At 44.0% G+C, this 23212-nt stretch overlaps 1 protein-coding gene across 7 annotated transcripts in view; it reads left to right on the top strand.

Moving 5' to 3' along the window:
- Positions 1–22860, top strand: part of LOC143329197 (zinc finger protein 521-like) — a 90997-nt gene extending 68137 nt beyond the window's left edge. For all 7 annotated transcript variants that reach the window (XM_076744989.1, XM_076744987.1, XM_076744986.1 and 4 more), the window contains 3 exons: positions 3699–3830; positions 10562–10677; positions 21382–22860. In XM_076744989.1, coding sequence (XP_076601104.1) covers positions 3699–3830; positions 10562–10677; positions 21382–21411 — 278 coding nt within the window. In that variant the 3' untranslated portion in view covers positions 21412–22860. The remainder of the gene's footprint in view (positions 1–3698; positions 3831–10561; positions 10678–21381) is intronic.
- The last annotated feature ends 352 nt before the right edge of the window (positions 22861–23212 follow it).

Here is a 23212-nt window from a genome sequence, read left to right as displayed (position 1 = left end):
AAGAGCACATGAACTTCAGCCTGGATAAAAACGTAAACAGCGCGGGGAAATAAAGACCATTCTTTTTGAGAGTTGTTCTTCCCCTCTCTCCCTCTCCCGTCCTCCACATGGGAGAGATATTAGGCGTTTGTGTTTTAAGGAGCTGTGAAATACATAAACCATGAGCCACAGGAACGCAAGGCCCTGTGGATATGCAGATGGGCTTACTTTGCTGGTGTCAGGGATGCTTAGAGGGAGCAGGCACAGGAGCAGTTCTCATCTAAAGGATTTTCTTAGGAGTGCAGAGGGACAGGGTGGTGGCAGCAGAGAACACTCGGGAGACTCGGAAACAGAGAGTTGGAGGAGGGAGAGAGAGAGGGATGAGGGTGGAAAGAGAGAGCTGACAGTCCCCTGTGGCCCTGTAACTATATCCAGAGTCTGCTCGGTGCACAGAGAGGGGTGGGGGCTCACGCAGGGCCATGCTGATTGGGCAGCCCTCGAGAAGGGCTGGGGTAGCGACAGGAAGTGACCTCAGCCCAATGAGGCAGCTATAGGGGCGAACGAGCTGACTTCCTCCCTTGGCTCTCACTAAGAAACGGGCTGCCAGCCTGATTCAACCCGGTACACTGCTGAATACAAACCCAGCCCTGCACAGGCTGCATTACAGGGGATAACAGAGCACAATTTACTCATTATAGACTCTCAGTCAAACCTCTACTGCTCTCTCCACTGCTTTTCTTTCCATCTGTGTATATCTATTGAAATATAACCCAGCAATCTTTCAGTTTAGGGTTGTATGTAAACATATGAAAATTGAAGTTGAACTATGTGCTGAATATAGTTTGAACATATGTCACCACTTACTGTTGTTGTCCATTGGTTATTTTTACATTTATGTATATTTTTTCACATCCTTGTGTACATTACAGTCCTGACCATTCTTTAGTCTTTACCATTCCTCTTATTTGTTCAGCTTTTGTTGTCCTTGTCTATTCCTGTGTAAGTACATTGGGACCATGGAAAACCAGATTCAAATTCCTTGTGTGTATATATATATAGAGAGAGAGACACATAGATACAAGTATACAATATATACATATGCAAATCAACAAAACAACATATGCAAAACAACACTGAATCAATCCTAAATATTGTCTGCGTAGATACGTTTATCTCATTCCTCTGAGCCATTGGAGCACCCTCTTTGTACAAAGACATATGAGAATATGGGCACTGTAATTTATTTTTTGTCCCAAATGCACCATCCTGCTTCCACTCTAAACGTGTATTAATCCACAAAAATAGCCCCCACGATTTACCCCTGTTTGAGTAATGTTTGATGAAGCTACAGTAGCACAGCTGTTAAAGGGGATTTCTCAGCCTCTTTTCAAAATTAAACTATATATTTGTGACTTGTTTTTAAAGGTTTACCTCTTCAATTGGTATGAATGGATAGTTGAAAAGTATTGTGAAACAGAGTAACACATTGGTTTTAGACTGTTAATGGTATTTGTCAGCAATAACAAACACAGAACAACACCAGCTTTATTCTTCAAATTTGAAGCATACTGTAATCTTTTGCCATTTTCCCTTGATGCACCTGCTCACAGACATAAACACACACATGCACGCACACAAGGTCAGTCAGGCAGGTGCAGAGTTATCTGCATAATGAAGCAGGCCAGGTCTCCAAAGGGACAGTGTTGTGCACTGGGGTCAAATGAGGGCTGCGCATATGGCAGAAGAACAGATCTGTGAACCCTGCAGCAAGCTTGACCTTAGTGTACACCCTCACACAGACAAGCAAGCTGAATGGTGATCAAAGAGGGCAGTGATCCCCTTGCACGGCTGCGAGGATGCACTCGTGCCACCCTCCTCCCCCTGTTTTGCTGATGCCTGCTGCTACACTTAGATGCACATGTAGGCTGCAGAATATCTCATCTGTCAAATGCGTGATTGCAGAACACTCAATTAACTTGTTCCCTTTCGAACAACTATGAGCTGCCTTGATCGGCTTGTACCTTTTACCACACAGTCAGGAAGGTGCGTAGTCTGCGAGCTTGTGCTGATGCACTATTTATGGTTTGTTTTCACGCTGTAGACACCACCTCATGTGATATACCATGCCATGTGTTTATGTTATTGAGAAAAGATGGTAAAAGAACATGTGGTAATATGTTACAGTAAAAAGTTCAATATGTATACACCCCCACTGTTTCTTTTGGCACAGCAGGAGATGTTTCCATTCCCCTCTCTTCCTGGAAATATCAGGGGTCATTGGGTTGCAGTTGTCAGATTTATTCAGAATCAATCTAAGGGCGCAGAAACTGAGATACAGCTTTTTTTATATACCTGCAATGAAGTGACAAGGCCCATCATGCATGCACCAAGCAGTTTCAAAAACTGAAATTCTTGATTTGAGCAAAGCTTTTTTTCATATTTATTTATTTATTTATTTATTTATTATGCACAGTATTTACATTTTTTAAGTCAGGTGAGCTTCTGGTAGAAATTCCAATCAGGAAAATAGGAGGAGATGATGCAAAGCAGTTATCCTGCACACAAACCTAATCCTAAACAAGAGGTGAGTCTCAGATGAGTTTTCAGTGGTGGATTGACACGTAACTCTAAAAAATAAGAAAAAAAAACTACATTTACAAAGCAGGAAGTGCCCTGTCCATTGAGGTTATTGTACAGCTCTGTTTTTCAGCAAACGTGTTTTGCCAGATTTGCCTAAAGCACCTTCGATTAACCCTCTACTTGGATCCTCCAGGGCTCGAGCCAGGCACAGCTGGTTCGGTGGATTGTGTATTCGTGTTTCTGGTACCCAGGGCCTATGTGGTGGGCACTGGGCTGTAGAGACCTGGGGATAAACCCTAGACGAGTCCCTGGTGTATCCACCCCGCCCCCTTTGCAGTAGCTGGCCTAATGTCAGGTTTGGCAGGAGTTTGATAGAGCACTAGTCCGGCCCCAAGGCAGAGTGTATAGGCCTTTTATTGACGCACTGGAGATGGGCAGTTCTCTGGAAGTCTGAGTCAGCAGATCGTTGTGCTGCAAATGAGTGTGCAGGTTCACAGTCAGAGCGACATTTATTTAAGCTATCAGTGGCCTCTTCTGAGGTAGTCTAATGTTTAGATAGACGTGTAGGGAATTCTAATGCCGAGCAGATAAACTGGGAATCTGTCGTGCTCTGTATTAAAAATGTTGACATGTGAGCATGTTGTAAAGGAGAATGAGGCTTTCAGAAGCTCTTTTTCAAACATTTTTTGTCCTTGCAGTAATACATGAGACTATTCTTGATCTATTTTCAGTCACCTTCTGCAAAGCGCAAATGACTTTCCGTCATTTGCTTTTCCTTCAAATTGTTTTAATTTAGAAATAAAGAATTTTGTAATGTATGTAAGTTAATCAAAAGAGATGATGCTCATCATTTTCAAAGTGTAAGGCCACATCCGAGTGATTAGGACCTCAGCTGGTCATCTAATTTATGCCTGATGGGAGCAGATCACACGTTATATTATTTCCTGCCTGAATCATGAAAACCACAGGCAGGAGTCTTTGCCACAAATTTCATAAATTTAAATTTCACGTGAATGAATAAAGTTTAAAAAAAAAAAGAAAAGAAAAGAAATGAGGCAGAGTGAAACCTCTGACATTCATGCTCTGCTTATTTTCCTTCTTATGATTTTCTCTGTGTTTTTGTTGTTTCTTCTCTGCAGAGGAAGGATTGAACCATGAATGCAAGCTCTGTAGTCAGTCATTCGACTCACCAGCGAAGCTTCAATGCCACCTGATTGAGCACAGCTTTGAGGGCATGGGAGGAACCTTCAAGTGTCCGGTCTGCTTTACAGGTGTGTATAGTGCCTGTGTTTGTGTGCATGGGAGCGTTTGTGTCTCGTGGATTTGCAACCCAGTGGATCTGATTGGAAGATTAGAGTTGTTGTTTTTTTATGTACATGTTAAGTTTTCAAAGACATTTCCGTTCTCAATATGCAAAGCTTTACATTTCCATGCTGTCTTCTGCCTGTGTGTTTGTGTGAGAAAAGCCAAATGGGTTCTAAATGAGTACGGAAAGGTCAAGCAAGCAACTCGGCTAAGGCTGAGAGCAGTTTGCTGCATGTGGCTTTTTATTTAGTCAAATTGCCTCCAAATCAAGGCCAAAGAAGTGTCATGAGGTGAGGGGGGGGAGAGAGAAAGAGAGCAGGGGGGAAGACAGTGTGCACTGAGGGGAGATGGGGGATGGAGGAGTGGGGAAAGAAAGGGAGATGTGCTAATTGTGGATGGCAGTGGTGCTGATAGCTGTAATGATCTCATCTGTCTCTGTGCGTGGAGGTGGAAGGACCGGACTCCTCCTGAGAGGATAGCGCCCTCCTTCAGTGTCAACAGGGTTAACTATCTCTATAATGAAATCTGCAAAGTCGTTAACTTCAGCTCTTCACTCTTTCTCCCTTCTCAGCTCTTTACTCTTCCTCGCACTTTTCGGGTCCTCAGCTCATTTCCCTTCTTTGCGCTTCCTGCACCCCCCTATTTCCACCCGTCGCCCAAAAATACTCTTTTGTCTCTCCTCCAGTCATTACATCAATTAACATCATTAGCTTACATTTTGCATTTTGCTCAAAGATCTTTTTTTTCCAAATTTTTTACCTCTTCATCCACATCATCGCTCAGCTCCTTATTCATTTTGCTCATCTCTCTGTCTCTCCACTCCCCTCCCTCTACTCCGCTCTACTTCTCTCATTGCTGTTTTGGCCTTATCTCTCTTTTAGCAGAAGCCTATTGATATATCCCCACCCCGAATCCCCCTCCACCCCTCACAGGGGTCTGGGCATTTAATATACAGAGCATGCCTCCTTCATCTGAGCCTTCATTTTCCACCGCCGGCTTTGACAGACAGGTCCCCCCTCTCCCTCCGCGTCCATATCGATCACGGTGCATGAGAGAGAAGGATGCTGGGAGGGAGAAGGGAGGAGGGAGAGACAGAGCACACCCTCAGGACAGTGGTCGCAGAGCAGACAGACAGATGGGCGAAGGGCTGTGGTGGTGGGGAAAGCAGGCTGTGGAGAGTGCGGATGGACTGAAAGGCCTCCCTCTGTTGGGGATGGAGGGGACAGGCAGACTGTAGCACTCGGAGGAAAAGGGGGAACTGAGGGTTTGCCTGACAGCTGTCCTTGAATATATTTCTTCAAGTTGAGCCTGACATAAAGTAGAGAAAAGACACTACTTTTACGCACTAACATAAACTAACTTACAGTATATAATTAGATGTTAGAAGTGTTGGCAGGCTTACTGAACCAGATTTTATTGTTATCTTTATGATAGTGGTGGGATGGATGGCAGTGGACAGTCGTGGAAGACGTATTCACATCTTTTGCTAAAGAAAAAGTAACAAAAAAACAAAGTTGAAATAAATATAAATGTTACAGATACTGAACACAAAAATGTTCACTGTCACATGTTTGTCATTTGTTTTCCCTTAATATCCTCGAATAAAGCAGCTCTAAGTTTGTATGGTTATGTTTAGACACTCACAGCACTTAATTAAGGTTAGGGAGAGAAGTTGGTCTTGGTTAAATATTGAACAAGTCAGCAGTGACTTGAAGCACAAGACAGAAACCACATTTTTTTTCCTTAACTTTAACCAAAGTGCTTTTGATGTGTAAGCCTAACCACACATGTGACTCAGATTATGAACCCCTGGTTTCCCTTAGAAAGTAACTGGCAAAACAAATTAGTAGTATATAAACAAAATATCCTGGAGACCGGGTTGGAGTATTGTAAGTTTTGTCTGCAAAATGCATTTAAATGCAAAAATATACAAATAAAACTACTCATTATGCAGAATTACTCCCCATATTTTAGCTAATTTAACTACTTTATTTACTGTGATAACTTCCTGATCCCTTTTGACATCATACTCAAGTGAAAACAGTGCAAAGACGATATGTTTAACGTTTGACCTCATCAACCTCATTAATTCTTGTAAATATCTGCTTATTCTGAATTTTGAGTCTGGACAGGAGCAACAAATGACTGGGAAAGTTGTGGAATGCTCCAAAAACACCTGTTTGGAACAGTCCACAGGTAAACAGGTTCATTGGTAACAGCTGATAGTATCATGATGAGGTATGCTAATGATTGCACTCCATCATATGCTATTTTGTATGTTTAATCTGAATATTCACGAGCCTGGGGGTAGAAAATTACAATATTTCTGTCTGAAATGAGTAGAAATCTAATGTAATGTAAAGTACAAGTACTTCAACATTGTATTTTTCCAATGCCTACTTTTAATAATTCACTGTGAGACTCTCAGTCTACTTTTTGTTTCAGCCACTTTTGTTTAGTCAGTGCAGATTCTGTTGATTAATCACCGTGTACTCTATTCCAAACACTGTATTTACAGATTAAATGGAACCCTCTTACAGACATAATGAGTCTGAACATAAAAGCAAAACTTTGATCAAACTAGGTGGTGGCAGTAATAGCGACTGGGTCACCGAGTTCACTTGATTAACAAGGTTACTCTTTGTTTGAAAGTTCATGCCCACTCGATGCCCGTGTTTTAGTTTGATCTACCCCCTCGTGACCCAAAACTCAGTGGGAGGCAGGCGGTGATTGTCATTCTTTGACATACCTGATTATCCTCAATCCACATTGAAGTGAATGGAGAGAGTGCGAATCATACCACAAAACAGTCCGGGGGAAAGTATGGGGGAAAAGTAAGTCGTAGACGGTAGATGAGGGAAGACAAAATAGAGGAGAAAAGGAGACAAAACTTGGAGGAAGCCGAGAAGGTTGCAACTGGCAAGTTTGGATGTGAGATGAAAGGGGGGAAGAGAAGGAGGAAAAGAGAACTGTGTAGGGGAGGGAGGGTAAATGGAGAGAGGTCCATAAGCCCCTGGATGATGAGAGAGAGGCTGACTCTCCCAGGACAGATTTGACAGGTTTCAGAAGTGGGGGAGCCTGCAGCTAGAAGTGTCTGCCTGCACCCTTAGGAGCAGTAGTGAGGGCTGGTGTGGAAATTGTGATTGGGAATATGTGCTTAAGACAAACAAAACAGAAGAAAGTGTGCCTGATGAAAGTCGTACGTGTGTGTGTATGTGTATGTGTGTGTGTGTGTGTGTGTGTGTGTATACACTTTTCTTTTACTTATGTCACAGCGTGAAGTACAAACTTGAAAAACTACAGGATGCTCTGCTTTCAAATCCGCAAGAGTCTGACAAATACAGTAGTTTAATTGGCTTTTTGTTTAGCTGCTGCCCACGTTCTGCGGGCGCGTGATCCTGGAATTATGACATCCTACATCCATACGACCAACATAGGCTTAGCTTTGACTCAAAATTAGTAGTTATCAGCTTATAGCTCCAAATCAACTTACGCAGCCGACTTGTTTGTGTTGCCTCAGAACACTTGGATCAGCCTCTGCATTGTGAGCTCTTGGATTAAGCAGAGAGGAACACATGTAGGCTAGACGAATAAATAAATGAAAAGGAGAAAGGGGGAAAAAAAGGATAAACTTTTTTTTCCTCCCTGCACAAACAGCTTAGTATTGGTGCAGTGCAGCCTGCAGAGAGCACCACCCTGCCAAAATAAAGATGAGCTGGGGCCTGTAGTAAAGGAGACGTCTGCCATGGGCGGCCCCTGAGATCTAATCAGAGGGCTTAATATCCCCCACAGCGAGGAGACCTTGGCCCCTCAGCCCCCTCAGCCCTGACACCCCTGACGCCCAACCCGGCTCAGTGCTCTGTTCAGCTCTGCTCTGCTCTGGCTCCACGGCCAACAAACTCCACAAAGTTCTCTCTCTCCCTCCCTTATTCTCTCTCATTCTCAGCAGGGAGAGGCACAATGGCCAGCCACTGATCCTGTTTGGATGTGGTTTTGGATTATTTCTTCCCCGTTTCTCTATGTCCTCATTTTAACCCTCTTGGAAGACATGCCTCTGTCCCTCCTCTAAATGGGGATTGCAGTAGCATATTTCGAATGTGACTCGTGCTGCCAAATACCAATGCAGTGTCTCCTCATCGCCTGTTGTCCCTTTTGTTACATGTTGCATGTTAATGTGAAGAACAAAGAAACGGTTTGGAAACACTGAATTTTCCAATCGTCTGTAGTCTCATAATTGCAACCCAAGCCTTTCAGAATGTCGAACTACACTACACTTCCAGAAAAGTTGGGACGTTGTGTAAAAGATAAATAAAAAAGAATGTGATCATTTGTCAATCTTTTAAGACCATATATTTAATATTTGAGCTCATCAGCTTCATTGATTTTTGTAAATATCTGCTTACCCTGAATTTGATGCAGCAACACATTTCAAACAAGTTTGGACGGGAGCAACAAAAGACTCCAAAAACACCTGTTTGAACATTTCACAGGTAAACAGGTTCATTGGTAACAGGTGATAGCATCATGATTGGGTATGAAAGGGGCATCCTGGAAAGGCTCAGTCGTTCACATAGAAGGATGGAGTGAGGTTCACCACTTTGTGAACACATGATTTTATAAAGGATATGACTGCATGGGCCCAGGAACACTTTGTAAAACTGTTGTCGATAAACACAGTTCATTTGCAAGTGATTGCATCCCATTTTTATTTAAGCTACACACAGCGTCCCAACTTTTTTGGAATCAGGGTTGTCTATAAATTAGTTAAAAAGTTGTTGAGCCTCCATTTACTCCAAGTCCATTTAGTATTTACTGTTCTTAAAGGAGGCCTGTAGGTACCATTAGTGCATTTTAGGCTCTGGCACTTTAAATTATTGCCCACTTGCATATGAGTGGATGCAGAGCTATAAGCTGATAAACGCATCGCTGATTAAATGTGTGTCTTCCTGGAACTGGACCAGATATGCATGTAAACAGCGAGAAACAGCTAACTTGACATCTCAGTTGTGTTTGGCCCTATTGTACAGTATTTGAAGGCCCCCCAGGTCTCAAATCCATTTTTATTTTTGCTGTATTGACTTTTTCCTCCTCTAGCCAAAGACATAATGAAGGCTTCCTGCAGCTGCTGTGACCTGCTTCTGTACTGTATATGCAGACAAAACAGCAAAAGAAAAACGCTATTGTTTATCAGCACATTTTTTTCTGTTCAGAGCATGTATTCCCCACAAAGAAAATTGTCATCTTTTTTGGAGCATAACAGAGGCAAAATGTGCATGATAGCAGAGGCCTTAACCTTGAGCGGCAATGTTTTGTAACAGACTGTAAAACCAGCCATCTCTCTGAAATTATGTTTGCCTTCATATTGTTGTGGTCATTAGTTTCAGAAATGGACCATGCAATTGTTGTTTGTTCATTAAAGGAGGTTTGTTCATTCCTGGTTAACATGCTGCCATGTTCCAGAGACAGCTGTCACCCAAGCATTAGCAGTCTGAAAGCATCACCACAGCGTGTCTGCTTTGAATCTAAACTTTTATTTCCCAGGTCAGGAGTGTGACATTCAATGAAGCCGAGTGCGTCTCAAGTGTACGCAGCTCAATAATTAATAACCGCTCTCCCAGGTGAGCTCAAATTGGGACACGTTAATGTTGCAGAGCCCCGCCACGGGGCTGCGGCGACCCCAAAGCCATCTCCGACAGACACCTCACCTTTTGTGGCTGTGCTTTTTTCCTCCCTCTCCATGTGGCCCCACGGTGCATGCATTAGAGGAAAAGTTATTTTGAGCTGTAAGAAATTCAAATGAAGCCCCCACATGCTAACTTTTCCAGAGCATCCAGACCTTTGAGATTAGACAGCCATCCTTAAAGCACAAGGGTCTGGGATAACAAACGGCATGTTTGAAGTGCTCCTTGGAGAATGCACACACACACACACACACACACACACACACACACACACACACACACACACACACACCCAAGATGCACACAATTGCATCCCCCTTAGCTTTCCAGCGTGGACCATGGCTTAATTAAAGCACAAATGTATGGTATATGTTTTAAGTGCCAGCGAGTTGTGTGTTTATATGATGGTGAATGGAGTCTGAGTCTGCATGAATAAGTAGTGCAACACCATGAATATTTATATTGTCAATATAATTAGCTATGTAGACTAATGGAGGCCATGTTTTGCACTTGAAGCAATGCCAATTTTTTGTGGTTGTTTATTTTCTGGCTTGTTGTCCCCACAGTAGCGCTAAATAAAGAGCATCATTATTCCCAAAACATTATGCATTCACTAGCTCTAGTGCCATGAATATGACCACTCGAGTTTCACTGTTAACATCTAAATTGTTCTCTGTTTTTTTTTTAATTATATATCTCATAACAATGTTTTGTTTTTTTTCTGTTGTTGATAGTGCATTCATTTGTTTGTAATTAAGTCATTTTCCTTGCCATTTGACATAGTCTGTCTTCGAATTTTATTCAGGCAAATGCAATTATGATGTTTGCTTTTGTTCCCTTAATGCGGGCAACACGGCCTGACTCTAATTTAGCACAGTCGACAATAAGAAGCAAAGAGTAGAGGCGTCTTACTGCGACAACTTAAAGGTGATAGTGAAAGTCTTTAAATTTTGCACTAACATTTATTAATGTCTTCTCCTCCCGTCCCCGTGTCTCCTTCCCCTGTGTGTGAACAGTGTTTGTCCATGCCAATAAGCTCCAGCAGCACATCTTCTCAGCCCACGGCCAAGAGGATAAGATCTACGACTGCTCGCAGTGCCCACAGAAGTTCTTCTTCCAGACAGAGTTACAGGTGAGCCTCTGGCTGGTGGAGCGTCAGGCCCACCAGCGGAAAACCGCGACCGCTAATCACACAAGACAGCTTAACAAACACTAAACACTGCTCGCCGCACTCCGGCTGTCCCCTCCATCCCGGCTGGCATGAGAGACTCAGAAGGAATTATTTCAGTCCGTTTCCAAAACTCATTTGTGATGTGCAGATATGATTTGATTTGCTTATTAGACCAGCGGAGCACTAAAATATCTGGAATTAGAGGATTAGTGGAATGTTCGTTTTTGAAGAGGTAATTACGTACAGTGCAGAGGCAAAAACACAGTTGAGTCAATATGCCCGCATCTCCCCTCCTAATCACAGAGGAGGCCTCATGGCTAAATATGAGCTTTGTCCTCTGGGAGGCCGTATCTGCCCTTCAACAAAGTTAGTAGTTGGACTTATGAACTCGCAATGTTACAGAGATAATCCATTTTCTAGCAATCTTTTTCTCTGCTCCTTGGAGAATCTGAAAAAATGAAACAGACCTTATTATATTATTTCACTGTGGTGGTGTTTTCAAGCAGCTCTGTTTTGTTTGGGGGATTCTCTACCATACACATGGCGCACTTCTCATATCCAGATCTTTATCTATTACCTTTTGAAACGGAATCATTAAAATATGAGTAGTCTATAAGCACCCAGTTTAATCCAATCACTGAAATTGTTCTTAATTCGCCTTAAAGCGCCGAGAAGAACCTGATAGCTCCTGATCACATCCTTCAAGTACATCTACCTGAAAGTTGGATTAGCAGCACTATGTATTAACGGGTAGCCAGAGGATGTATCCGGGGCTTGGCTGCCCATTGATCGGCAATGATTTTCATATTGAGATTCAGGTTGTAAACACAGAGGCGTGTGTCTGCCAGGAGGAAGGTGAATGTGATCATTATCTGCTGGTCATTTGAGCACTGCAACCATGAATAAAACAATCCTCCATCCACCAACATGCAACTCCACCACGGAGAAGGTTATTTAGCAAGGCTCGTGCTCCACCAAACTGCCAACTTGGAGTCTTTTCATTCATGCCAAGGCCTCCTATTTATCACATTTTCATCTCTCATTGGTACAAGCGTTCTCTATATAGCAAGGGTTGTTGCAGGCATACCTGTAAACAATCTCAAATAACCTGGGGATGTTTTCCTACTTTTTCATTTGACATTTTTTTTGGGATAAAGTGATCTCCACCTCCCAGAGGTGTTGTTTCATGCATGATTATATTGTTTTACACTCTGTGTGAAGAGACAGGAGTAGAACATGAAAGACCTATGGCACTTTGTTGTGAAACGGGCTTGTGAAAGGAGAGCGGGAATGAGCTTGGGGGATAAGACGATCATTATGCTCAACCTGTGCCACGCTCTAAAGGCAGTCCCATGTGAGCGCGTGCTTACGCGCTCTCGAACACATATGCGGTTCATATAGATGTGTGCATACTTAGTTTCTTATCACGATCATGCAGAAAAATCCACAGCGTCAGGGTTTATTTACGCCGTGACCAACTCAAATTCTCCTTAAGTTTGGGTGTTTTTCATACATCCGTCTTTATCTCGAGATGAAATTCCTGAACTTAGTAATGTTGGGTGTAAGATTTTCCTTTTTCACTGGGTCTTCAACAAACAGGTTGGAGTCTTGTTTTTAGTTGTTGTTTGTTTGCGGTTGCCATTTCCCATGCATCACACTTCAAAATGTCTCACTGACACGGGGCAGTCGTTTGTCAGTCTGTCTGAAGTGGAGCTGTCTTCCAGCAGCGAGAGAAGTGGAAGCTCTCTCTCTTTGCCAGGTCTTGAGTTTGGAGTTTCTCCCTATTTCTCCCTGACACTCTGGCCCACTCACAGGCTGCCTGGGCTCCTCATCTCTCACAGTAGTCGGAGGGGTCAAAGGGCCAGTGCAAGCTGGGAGACGGAGCGGCGAGAGGGAGAGTTGCCACGGCAGGTAAAGGGAAGCAGGAACGATATTTTATTAATTTGCTGCTGAGATCCTGAAACAGACCAAAGGCTGTGACAGGTATCCAGTGCACCGCTCCACATCCTCCCCCACCGCCTCCCCCCGTGAACTCTACCCTGCGAGGGGCTAGCCAATTTTCGCCAGCCTGTCGAGATGGATGATGGGAGAGCATCCGTCTAATCAGCCCTCCTAGGACCCCCCGCCCAGCCGCCCCCCTCAGACTGGCCAGATTGACTGACTCCTGGGCCTGTGTGCCCCAGAATCCAGATTCCAAAGGAGAATAATCTCTCTTGCTCACCCTCTCTCTCCCACAGTTTCTCCCTTTCCTCTTTCTTTCACAGACAAAAAATAAGCACTGAGATGCATAGACCACCATTCCCTTCGAAGCTCTCCAGAGGACTCCCCTCCACCATCGCACACGCTCACACAGCCTCCACCCTGCGCATCCCACTCCCTCACCCCATTAAAATATGGAGCAAAGTCTAGATATTTCATGAGGTGCTGATGGGGAGGGCAAGCTGGCTGGCTGTGCAGCACACTCACTGACCCTCAACTACTGCCCACCCCTTGAGCAACAAGGAGACATGGCTTTACTGCATCCTCTCTCCCAAATAAGAATCACTGTCCTGTCATTTTAATAGCAGCAGCCCCCTTATGAGAAAAAAAAAATCTCTCTGGGTTCTACCGAAGGCCACATTGCAATGTGAAACTTGATAATAAACTTCCTTTTCCCTTTGCGTTGGCTTCAGATACAGTAGCTTTTCACATTTGCAAAAGGAACTGAGCCAGTGACAATGCTGCTAGGCTGGATTAATTAGCCAGATTCATTAACTGATGGATGCGCAGTATTAGCCACAGCTTAAATCTGACATTTCTCTGAGTGCAGTTCATTTGTGAAGAAACCCAAGTTCAGCTCCTCCAGCGATGCGGCGTACTGGAGGACCGCAATCGGAGGCTTCTCTCCCAACGATCCCAGTTCCACCAAAGACGAGACAATGAGATTGAAGTTACACAACAGTGAAGATGACATTTTCTGCGTGAGATTCCCTTGTTCCTTTTAAGCTGGGCTGTCTTTTTATTCCCCCCTCCATCCTCCAATTTCATTATCATTCCTTGGAAGTGACACGAGATTGTAAGTCGTGTGTTAAGTCGACGGAGGAGTGGAAGGACTGGGGTACTGTATGACTTCTCCCTCTCCTCAGACGCCCGCAGGACACGTACCTTAATTGGAGTGTCTTTTAAAAGGATTCCTTCAAAGACAATCCAGAGCTCCCTGGCCTTAATGAGTGCTGAAAGTGACAAGAGCACATCTGCATCATGTTCTACTTCCCCACACAAATGAGATTCTCCTCTCCCCGTGTGATAGCCATTATTGCCAAGCTGTGACCAATTCCACTGTTTTAATTAAGCATATTTATAGGCTTCACGGTCAGCAGGTGTAAACAGCAATGCATGTCATAACATCCATCCAAGGCCGAAAATAGGGAGAGAAAGTGAGAGATGGACAGTGGGAGAGAAAGGAGGGAATAGGAGAGAGAGAGACAGAGAGAGAGAGAGAGAGAGAGAGAGCATGAAATGGGTTAAATGCATCCAATGATTCTGCGTTTTATGGTATTATAATGCATGAAATTGCCAAAGTTGATTCTGTGAATGATGGCTCTTAGAAACTATATTTCAGGCCTTTCTTTTCCCCGCTTCCTTTTCATGAAATCTTAAGAATGGCACTCTTCAGCACGAAGCACCGAGACCTAATTCCCCAGAAGTTTTTCCACTCTTTTTTTTCCATGAATTTTAAAATATGCCCCCAAAACCGCCCTAACTGCCCCGCGTCCCAAAAGTGTCGCACAAAAGCAAAGCTTCGTGTGTTTGTCCCTCAGCGGCTCTCAAACACCCCATATTCTCTGAATATCTTGATCTGCCAAGTGTGACAGCTCTTCACGCTTTTGAAAGTTGTATATATATTTTTTCCCTTTTATATGACAACTTGTTTTCTTCTTCATCACCCCAGGTGCTGAGAATTCTGTCACCATTTCAAAAAGTTGCACTACAAAATAAAAGAACAATGAATTAGAGAAAAAAAAAAAAAAAAAACAGCTGCTTGTGAGGCGCCATCATTAATATTTAAGCTTATTTATAATTGTGTACAACACTGTACACACACTGTAAACGGGGACATAAACACCCTTAGATGACGAGTGATGTATCACAATAGTGGTGTTCTAGTTTTGTAGGTGGATCAGAATTAGACAGCATGACAGACCTAATGATCCTGGGAGGATATTCTCTTTCTCAGTGTGTGTGTGTCTGTGTGTGTGTGTGTGTGTGTGTGTGTGTGTGTGTGTGTGTGTATACATCTGTGTGCGTGCTGTATGTATTTGTCTTTGTGTCTGTCTCTCCCAGGGTCTGATATGTGCATGCAAACACATTGTCTGGAGGGAGACATGACAAAAACTCCCAGAAGCCTTTGAGCTGTTCTTTTTTTCTTTTTCCTGTGTTGCACCACTGGGGAAAGTTAAATCCAAACAAAGAGGAGATGCTTGGCGTACTGTGCTAGAATCCATCACCGGATCTCTCCCTCAAACATGTCTCCTTTACTTTTCTTAGTTGACTTTTTCAGCAACTTTGATAAATGCCATTTTAAGCGCTTCTCAGGAAATTCACCGCAGGTTTAATTGACTGCCAGTAGTGATTTGATTTTCAAGTGTCTATTATGCTGTTGACACCAACAAAATGCAGCCAGAATAAACAGCATTAAAACAATTATTCCCTCTCCAGTTTCATATTCGCACATCGCAAAGGCAAAGTCATTTAGCTCTTCAGTTAGGATGTTGAATGACACCGGTCAATTAAAAGCTAATTTTTCTGATCCGCTCCTCCATTTCGGTGGGAAAACATGAGAGTGCAGATCGACTCTCGCCTTCTCATGGAAGTCTGGAATTGCAGGAGAAAATTTAGTCCTCAAAAATCTCTGCATTTGTGAAGTGGCATATCTAGCAGCACAGGAGAGTGGGGAGGTGGGGGGGTTTGGGACGCTCTGTAGCATCCCTAGTCAAAGTCTGTCCCTGACTGAAGTGGTTAAATGTGAGAGTAATTGTGTTTTGTTTCTGGGACTGACATGTGGAACCCCATGGACCCCATCTCCCTCCCAGTGACAGGCAGAGATCCTCCCCCCTCGCTCTGTCTAATTAGAGGATGTAGCCCAGGGCTCATGTCCCAGGAAGACCCATCCCCCTCCCAAGATGGCTCCCCTAAGAAAGCCCTTAATTGGGTTCTTTAGTCATAGTCTTCATTTTGGCTGGAAAGGCATCTGTGTGTTGCTATCACCTCAGAATACAGTTTGTATCGCTCTCTTGTGTTTTTTTTTTCCTCCTCTCTTTTTCTCTCCCTCTCGCCGGCCCTCTCTCTATTGCTTTCCCTCTCTCCCTCTCCCCGTCTCCCACTCTCTCCTCACTTAATGAGGCCCCATAATAACACAGCAGTTGTGCAGTTGTTTTGCTACCTCAGTCAAACAGCAGGATCACTGCATAGTGTGTTTCTAGTACCATTCACTTGTCTACTTAGACAGGGTAATGAGTATCATTTGGAGCTACAAAGCACCAGCCCACAAAAAGGGTGGTCCGTCATCTCTGGTTACACCTCAAAAGCATTTGGTTGGGGTAGTTAGACATCTAATAAAAGCATTTCAAACGCTATGGATTTATTATATATTTTTATAAGCGTTCAGTGCGAAAATGACCGGACACAGAATGACACACATGGAAGACATTGAAATCCATTGCTGTTGTCAACTCCACCCCAGCGTAGGGCTGTTACTGTATGACCATGACTCCCCGGGCACCTCACTTCAAACAAGACAGTCTGTTACCAAGGAGACCAGGGCGGTTGTGGCACAACAGTGTTTGGGGTCAGCCCTCCCCACGGCCTGATAAGTGATGACTGTGGAGAATGCCAACTGCCGTATTATTTATTTATTTGATTGTGTTCTTCATTGGCTAAACTAGCCAGCGGTAAGCCTGGCCTGAGGTCAAAGCAGGAAAGGATTACTCCCTCAGTGGACTGGTCAACAGTAGGGAATGCACAAAGGGAGGACTGAGTCAATACTGGACCGAGTTCAACACACCATTAAACATCAAGGCAGAATGCAGCACTCTTGTCTTTCTCCACAGCAGTTTAGAACAACGAGAAAACACACAGTGGCAAAATTTCCACACCCGAGACACAATGGGATGCTTATTGATCGAGGTCCATTGTTTGTCTTTCAATCATTACGCGAACCCAAATTAGCTTAAATATCCGAGCGGTTTCGTCGGCCTAAGTCACCCTGCAGTTTGGAGCCTCGAAGAAAGACCACAGGTTCTTTGTTTTAGGATGGTTTGATGACGTTCTCTTATGCGTTAATTAAATTCCTGAGTGATGAGTACGGGTGCACACGGGTCTCAGTGGTTTTCTGCGCGCTCCCCATGCTCCAGATGCAGCTTTGCAGACTTTCTGTATGTCAGCTATGCAGGGTAAGAGAGAAACTCGACGCAGGCTGATAAGACTTTTAATCAGAGCTTAGAGGGGGATGTTTACAGTTTTGACTGTTCCTTCAAATTTTTGATTATAGATAAACTAAATAAGACACTTTAGCCGCAGGGTTTAAAATGAATGTGCTTAACTCTTCTAATTAAATAGCTTCTTTAATGGGTAATACTGTAAGTAACACTTACTTGACTCACAATAGCAAATTTGTGCTTTACTTTTGGGCTAGTGCATCAACAGACATAGATAAATGTCTTCATTATTTAAACAATCTTTAAGTAATGCAAAATAAGTTTTTGCATTTTGTTGTAAGTTTTCTCTTTAATTTAAAATTACAATATGCTCAGAGAATATCCTAAACTGTCCTTAACTGGGACCTTTAAAGTATTATTGCCATATTATCTCCCATAAATAACTGTGTAATAATCTGTTCTATAGTTACAGTTCTTCCTGCCTTATTTGGGCTTTTTATAGCCTTTCATACCATGTACGCATTGAGAAAAGTAGATCAATTACACTTTGCGTTTGTTTGTTTGTTTGTTTTTATTACTCTTCATTAGACTGGCATGCCGACACACAATGTAATTACAGCATTCTGTATTCGTTAACAGCGTAGTAAACATGAATGCACACATTTCGGCTTTTATTCAGTGTTAGTTCAAGCACCAGTATGAATTTTGGTAACAATTTCATGCAATTTATGATATATAATTATCAATAAATTCTTCTGAAAGGCCCAGCACTTTGAATTTCGGGAGTGCATAATGCGACAAATTCTCATCAGTTTACTTGTGTAAAGCGCATGCTGCTGTGTTAGTTTGAGGAGCCTTGAAAAGGCTCTGCCTTAAGAAGCCGTTATTGCTCACTCAGCTCTGTAACCGCTCGATAAAGCCTGGGTTTGTGCTGGATAAGGCCAGGTAGAGGAGCAGACACTGCGTACTTGCAGTAACATGTGCTCTGCAGGTATTAACATTATGCTCATCAAACATTGTTAGCGTCGCGATTAAGCTTTACATCTTCTCCCTGTGATGTTGGACAATGTGAAGATTGTCTTTAATACGACGAGATCAGATGAAAGAGAGGACGTGTCTGCTGGTCCGCTGGCCTTCCTTTGCAGAGCTGATGTAAGAGATGCACCTCTGTTGCCTCACTGGAGACCGGGTGCTATCGATGGAGACCAGAGCAATGGGGAATGACATAAAGAATGATTAGTTAATAAATCAACTCCCCAGTCTCCTACCACTCTCCTACTCTCTGCTCTTCCCCAATCGTTCCCCCTTTTTTTTCCTCACCCTCTCCTTCTCTGCAGCAGCATTGAATTCCTAAGACGTGTTGCACCTGTTTGCATGGGTACACAAGACCCCTGCCGGATGTTCCCCTCCTCCTCCACTACCCCTGAGGGCGTTGCAGTAGGGTGATGTAATCAGATGAAAGTGGTGGTTTAACGGTGGCACAGAGCCGGTGAAAGAATAGGAGAGGAGGAAGAGGCTCGCTCCGAGCCAATGCAGCCAGTCTTCATAAGGGAGAAGCGGGTGCGCATTATTGATCAGAGCAAAATTTAATTTAGTGGAGAATTGACTGCTATGGTTTACCTGAACACTGCTGGTAACTGGGCCCTGCAGCAGGCCTGTGTGGCCAGCAGGTGGTTGAAAGGATCGAGGAGGAGATTAAGGGTTGGATAGAATGGAAGGAAATGGATGATAAGGGGAATGGCAGAGTTTCAGGGGGAATAGGATGGCATTGAAGGAGGGAGACGGGATGAGAGCTAAAAGGCTTAATGGAGGGCATCTAATCCTAAATTGCAGTGATTCTGGTGTGACACCATTAGTGACATCCTCCTTGCCAGGGCAGTGGACATTTTGGTCATTTTCTTGCATAAGATGTGAATTATGTGTTTCACATCCAATTTGACATTTGTGGTTGGGCACTGCAGGTATTTAACTTACAGAGCGCTGGTGCAGAGATACTTGAAGAACTTGACAAGGATGAAGATTGGAAAGTGAATTTCCGTCCTCCCTCCCTTCCGCCTTCCACATTCATACACAGAACAGTTTATAGCTACTCTGCGGAGTTCAGTATCCACAGAGATAAAGGTATCAGTTTCATTTTCTTTTAACGTCCCCCCCCCCCCCTTTTTCCTCTATTTCCCTTTAGTCTGCATGGCTGCCACAGCCACTGAAGTCGTTTAACACCGTCCTTGAGAAAGCCCTCAGTGAGAAAACTCCTGGCATGTTTAAGGAAAAGGTAGAATGCAGTGTGTGTCAGACAGAGCTGGGACATGCAGTGGGGGGAGCCATTCCCCAGAGGGGTTATTTTCCCCTCTAATAGCTGTTACGAGCCCTACATTATATCCAAGGAGCTACGTTCCTTTGGGGTCCGCAGACACACACACACACACACACACACACCTAGACGCACTGGTACACTCACACAAAGGCATGCACACTCAGTTGAGCACAAATTTTCTCTCTCTGTTTCTCTCTCCTCCAGACACACACACACACACACACATACACACACACGGGCGCACACACACTCAGTCCTAGCCGCTTTGCTCTCCTCGTGTCAATATCCTGCCATTTGAAGTCACGTACTGCAGGGGCTTCTGGGAGTCGCCAAGGAGCCAGGCTGACGGGTAATGGGCCGCATTCATTAATAAGGTTGCCGTGCTCCTGTCCCTCCTCAGCAACGCCAAGGATGTCTTCACCGGGGGGGTAGGGGGTTGGTGGAGTGTGAGGAGGGGGAGGAGGTGAGGTGGGGTGAGAGAGAGAGAGAGAGAGAGAGGGAGCGTCCCGTGGGGAGTCTCCTCCCAGACTCACTTAAAGGAGCTTTATTTCAGCAAGAGAGGAGAGAGGGAAGCAGAGGAGCTGTCCGGGGCCGCCTCTTTAAAAAAGGGAGAGCAGGGCCCAGGCGAGCCACGCTAACCCTTACAGGGGTCACACTCCTGCTCCCCGTCAAACAGCTTATTACCCCACCTGTCGGGAAGTAATCGCCCTAGCTGAAAGGAAAGCTGTCGAGGTGTTTAAATGCTTTATATGGAGGCAGCTGAAAGGGTAAAGAGGGAAGGAATGAATGCAAGGGGGGCTAATAGTCGTCTCCTAGCACTGCCCGGGGGATTCTGGACCAACAGGACTGAAGGTGACTGCTTTGGTAAACCTTCTCACGGAGGTTTCCGTAATCATTTCAGTCTCTTTCCCTTTTTTGAAACTAGCAAAGCAGTAAAAATGTCATTTCACTTCCTCGTGCACAATTCTGCGCCTATGTGCTCGACAGAATGTATGTGTGCACCGGGGTGTGTGTGCATTTGTGCATGCATGCGTGCTGATGACTCTGTGACAGGTGTGTCTAGTCCATGCCAGTTTAGAGAGTCCAAGGCCGTGTTTTAAACAGAGCGCAGCAAGTGGGGCATGTAGTTTGCATTAAAGGGATTAGCAGTCACTTCAAAAGATGACCTGGATTCAGCCCACCAGGGACACCAGTTACACACCCCCTGGTCCACACTCCCTTTAAAGAACCTGGCACAGCTGCCCCACTACAACCACTCTCGACGGTCTGTGTGTGTGCCTGCATAAATTTGGAAGATACAGCAAAACAGAGTGATATTGTCAGCTTGTTATCCTGTCATAGTAAATTGTGCGCCATTATCACAGCAGTGCAGAGGATCAAATCAGCAACAGCCTCACCTGAACCTAAAGTATTTCTCAACTTGTTTTTTCCTGCACTGTACATTTGCAGCACATTCAATACATGTAGGCACTGGATAAGCAAGACTCTGAGGATGATATTCCATCAGGTGTGTCAGTGCCTTGTTATGGATTTGTTTCCATGGACACAGCCTTTGATCGGGAGGCCGGATTTCTGTGGAATGGGATGTTATCTGTCAGTGGTCCTGTGCCTTTGTGTTAGACCAACACTGAACTATGCTTAATCCCAAAGCCAACTGCTATTGATCCACACACAGATTTGACTCCTGTGCAAGTTAATTGAATCTGGGTACTGACAGCCTGATAATGACAACGTTCAAATGCCAAGATAATCAAAAGAAGGAGCTTGCCAATCATAACATTTAAAATAAATTTCAAGGTGTAGAACATCAGTGTCCTTGGTATGGAAGATGAAAAAGGTTCCAATGTCATTTTAATGAAAGGAAAGGAAAATGAAAGATACATTTGTTGTATGTGATCATAATGTTTCCCCCTGTTTCTTTTTGTGTCCTTGCAGAACCACACGTTGACTCAGCACAGCAGCTAACATGGCAAAGATCAGCGCCCGTGGCCAAGAACAAGGATCACATGACGCGGAGAATAATGTCTGACCGCCAATTACCGTCAGTGCAGTTTCCCACTGACTGTCTTGCACTGAACTTTCAATTCAGTTACACCACAAGGAACCATGCCGCAGCAAGTAAAAAGAAAAGCAAAGCAAAGAAAATAAAAGAAAGAGGGGGAAAGAACATAAAAGAACCCTCTCCGTTCTTTACTAACCATTATTTCAAAAATAAAGAAAAAGCCAACTTGTTTGTACATAGAATTCTTCATGTGTTGCTTAACTACAGCTATATTGCAATCTTATACAGTATTTGCCAATGTACAGTTCAAAATGTTTGTCCAAAAAAGAAGAAGGGGGGTAAAAAAAGATCAATGACTTTGTCAATCAGACCGGATGGGACTCAACCAGTTGTGTAAAGGAGAAACAGGGTGCCACTGAGAGCGTAGGAAGCTGTAGGAACCGGCAAGTGTTGTCAGGAGGACTGTTTTCATCAGCGCCACTCCTACTGTGCAGTATGTCACTCTGTATCCTGACATGGTCAATCATTATGGGGTAGAAAAGCTTGATTCACCAGCATAGGCTGAGATCTTGTCTGTGTGTCCATCGTAACATGGCTGCCAGAGGACCAGCTGAGAACGGCGGTGCGACTAATCTGCACTGCCTGCGCTGGAGTTCAGACGAGAGGCGGGGGGAGAAAAAAAAAAAAAGAAAAAGAAAAAAGAAAAAAACAACACAGAGAACAGAAAAACAGGACAGGATGCTGATATATGCAAACGCAGTGACACAGATTTGGAAAAGGCTAGTTCCTCTGGTTGGCTCGTGAACAGAGGCGTGAAGCTCCCATGTGGCTCTCAGAGCATGGGGAAATCTCCAGCCCACTGACTCAACCTGTACATTTCTGTTGTTAATGTTTACTGCTCGTTGAAGCCTGGAGATGACTGGAATATTTTTGTTTTCCTTTATGTTTTGTTATCTCTACATATTTTTTCGCAGTGGGGGAGTTAATCCATTCGGATTTGGGGTCATGAAGACTGAACACAGTTTCAGTCTGTCTCGGGGTTGCTAAACTCCGTCCCTGGCTCTCCTGGAGAGTGCCCAAGTACTCCTCTTGTTGCTTCGCAGTGTCCCATTGCTCTCTGCTCAAGCTGGAAGCCACTGTGGCATCATACAAAACTTTAAACCATTCTGTTATGTAAATGTTTTGCATTCATTGAATCTGAGATGCACTTTTGTATAAAACTTTAATGTTTTGACATTTTGATCGAGAATTGTTCGTACACAGTTTACAGGAATTCACCATCTCCTGCAGCAAAAGGACAGTTATCTCTGATGTTATTAAAATGTATTGTACAAATATGGAGTTCTGTATTTGGCAGACCTCGTTTTTTTGTGTTGCACATGTGATGGAAATATTAAAAAACTGTATGAGGACATGGCTTCATTGTCCCTTCATTATCTATCTAATGTGTGTGTGTGTGCGTGTGTGTGTGCGTGCGTGCGTGCGTGCATGTATGAACACAATTAACCCATCAGACAAGACCTATGACAGCATAAACACGATCATCATCAAAAGCTTACACTGCTTTCTTTCCTTGTATCAAACTGCATCCTATTTTCCTCCCTCCCTCGTGGCTCTTGCTAACAAACATCTGAGCATCTTAAGGGAGGTCTGTGTTATTAATGACTCCATTACCCATCACCCTGTGCGGTCCCATTCTACACACCCTTGCGCTAGGTCTATTTAGGGAGCCTCCAGCGCTCCGGGAGACCGAGGAAAAGATTC

The sequence above is a fragment of the Chaetodon auriga genome, chromosome 12 (assembly GCF_051107435.1).
Source record: "Chaetodon auriga isolate fChaAug3 chromosome 12, fChaAug3.hap1, whole genome shotgun sequence".
Taxonomy (NCBI): domain Eukaryota; kingdom Metazoa; phylum Chordata; class Actinopteri; order Chaetodontiformes; family Chaetodontidae; genus Chaetodon; species Chaetodon auriga.
Note: the sequence above shows the minus strand (reverse complement) of the source record. Positions and strands in the feature narration are given on the sequence as shown.